The sequence below is a fragment of the Tupaia chinensis genome, unplaced genomic scaffold (genome assembly GCF_000334495.1).
Source record: "Tupaia chinensis unplaced genomic scaffold, TupChi_1.0 Scaffold138060_1, whole genome shotgun sequence".
Classification (NCBI taxonomy): domain Eukaryota; kingdom Metazoa; phylum Chordata; class Mammalia; order Scandentia; family Tupaiidae; genus Tupaia; species Tupaia belangeri.
The window spans coordinates 698,004-700,582 of NW_006197961.1; the positions used below are offsets into that span (position 1 = coordinate 698,004).

At 55.8% G+C, this 2,579-nt stretch overlaps 1 protein-coding gene across 1 annotated transcript in view; it reads right to left on the bottom strand.

Annotated features, from left to right (window-relative positions):
- Window positions 1-2,579, bottom strand: part of TRMT1 (tRNA methyltransferase 1) — a 14,041-nt gene that overhangs the window by 945 nt on the left and 10,517 nt on the right. Inside the window, 4 exon segments of the mRNA XM_006161039.2 lie at window positions 244-373; window positions 454-573; window positions 1,890-1,966; window positions 2,043-2,258. Coding sequence (XP_006161101.1) covers window positions 244-373; window positions 454-573; window positions 1,890-1,966; window positions 2,043-2,258 — 543 coding nt within the window.

Here is a 2,579-nt window from a genome sequence, read left to right on the forward strand (position 1 = left end):
CTTGGGGGGGCCCAGGCCCCTTACCCCCCATGCCACTCGCCACTCACTGGCCCCCCCCCCTTCTCCTCTTTTTTAAAAGACTTATTTAATTTTATTTAATTAAATCAGAAAGGGGAAGGGAGGGAGGGAGAGAGAGAGAAACCAAGCCAAGTCCAGGACTTGAACCTGCAGTCGGCTGTGTGGGAGTCCAGCGCCCCTGACCATCACTTCATCTGCCGGCTACCCCAAGAGGCGGTGTCTTACCTCCTTGAACCTCTTGCAGGGAAACGTCTTGAGCCGCGCGGCCCGCTGGGCGGGGTCCTCGGCCGGCTCCTTGCGCTTGTTCTGAAGCTGCCTGCGTCTTTCCTCCAGGGCTTCACCAGCAGCTCTGCCCCTGCACGAGGACGTGGGGAGGGGGTGAACGCTCTGGCCTTTGCCCTGGCCAAGCCCCACCCTCAGGGCGCTGCCACTCACCCGGGCCTGGCACGGGGCCTGGGACCCCAGTTGGGCTCCGGGTTGGCCTGGAAGCGCTTAAGTCCTCGCTGGCGGGAGCTGGGGTTGGCGTCCTCCCGGATGGTGAAGTTGGCCTGCAGGCTGGGGAGTGGGGGGGCTGTGGGCGGACGCCCTGCAGGTACACACAAGCCACACCCAGGCTGGGCCGCCCACTTCCGGTCCTTATCAGGATTTCCCCCCTTTCTCTTTTTTTTTTTAAAGAGATTTTTACTGCCGGCAGGGGGCGTGGTGGTTAAAGTGCATTGGACTCCACATGGCCGACCCTGGTTTGAGTCCTGGACCTGGCAGGTTGCTTTCTCACTTTCCCACTCTATCACTCACTCTGTCCCTTAAAATTAAATAAGTAAATAAATAAATGAAGGACCCACGGAGATTAAGGCAGCTGGATTCCACATGGCCACCTGCATGGTTTTAAGTCCCGGACCCAGCAGCTTGAAAAACATGATGGGCTGGGTGTGGGTGCCCCAAATCCCCAGTGGAGAACAGAGGAGACGGGATTGTGGTGTGGCCATTCTCCCTGGGGTGGGGGTGCTTTCTCACACATACCCTATGGGAGAAAAAAAAAAAAGGCCGGGAGGGAGAGGGGTAAGGTGAGGCCAGGGAGGTGACAGGCATTATGCAGGGGCTGGTGAGCTGCAAGGATGATTCTGGCTCCTACGAAGTGAGGTGGGAGCCGTGGAGGGTTCTGGGTCGAGGAGGGAGAGCTGACACAGAGAGCTGATGATGGAAGACGAGAACGGGGGCATTGGGGAATTGGGATGGGTTGATGTAGGTGAGTTCTCTTTTAATTACTTCATTTTTTAAAAGCATTTTAAAATTTAATTTTATTTATTCCTTCATTTTACTTTCATTTGACCAGAGAAAGAGACAGAGAGAGAGAGAGAGAGAGAAAGTGAGAAAGCAAGCTGCCAGGTCTGGGACTCGAACCATGGTCAGCCATGTGGAGTATCCAGCGCCTTAACCACCACACCACCTGCTGGCCCCCTTAATTATTAAATTAAATTAATTAATTACTATTATTTTGATTTGACCAGAGAGAATGAGAGAGAGAGGGAAAGTGAGAAAGCAAGCCACCAGGTCCGGGACTTGAACCGTGGTAGGGCATGTGGGAGTCTACGAGTATTGTGATGTGACCAGAGAGAATGAGAGAGAGAGGGAAAGTGAGAAAGCAAGCCACCAGGTCCGGGACTTGAACCGTGGTAGGGCATGTGGGAGTCCAGCGCCTTAACCACCATGCCACCCACCATCCCCCATAAATGGGTTCTGACTTGGGATCTCGCTGGAAGAATATCGAACAACTGCATGGGGGAGTGCCTGTCGTCTGTACACGCATGAGCGCCTTAGAGCTGTGGCCTCGTCTTTCGGCCCTGTCCCCTCTCGTGTGTGCGTGTCCCTACCTGGGTTCCACGCTGAGAATGCGGAACGCCGGGCTGGTCTCTGACAGTCGCTCCCGTTTCACAGGACACTCCTTCTCCTGGGGGTAGAGGTCAGAGCTAAGTTAGGGGACCCTGGCCTCCCTGCCACCCCACCTCTGTCAGCCCTGCCTTTACCCAGCAGCGCATAATGTCCCAGAGCGCCGAGGCCGGGGCGTCCGTCTTCACGGCGTTCTTACAGGCATGCGACAGTGAGACCCGGAAGCCAGCGTGGAGGAGGGCGGACCTGGAGACGGACCGGGATGGTAAGGGGGCGCTGGACCTCGAGGTCCAGACTGGCTTGTGTTGGTGTGAGTGTGTCGTGTGGACTGGCCGGCTGCACCTCTCACATGACTATGGGTGTGTGACGTCGTAACATGATTAACTGCTGCTGGGCTTCTGGGCTCTGTTCCTTTTTAAAAATTTTTAAAGAATTATTTGCTTGGGACCAGCAGTTAGCGTAATGGCTATGTTGCTGGACTCCCATGTAGTCGACGGCGGTTCGAGTCCCGGACCTGGTGGCTTAAAACTCACGCCGGGTGCGTGTGCGTGCGTACCCAAGATCCCAAGAGGAGAATGGAGGAGAAGGGATTGCGGCATGGCCATCCCCCTCAGGGGGGGGGGTGATTTCTTGCTTTCTGTCTCTGTCTGTCTGGCGAGCGCACGTGCCCTATA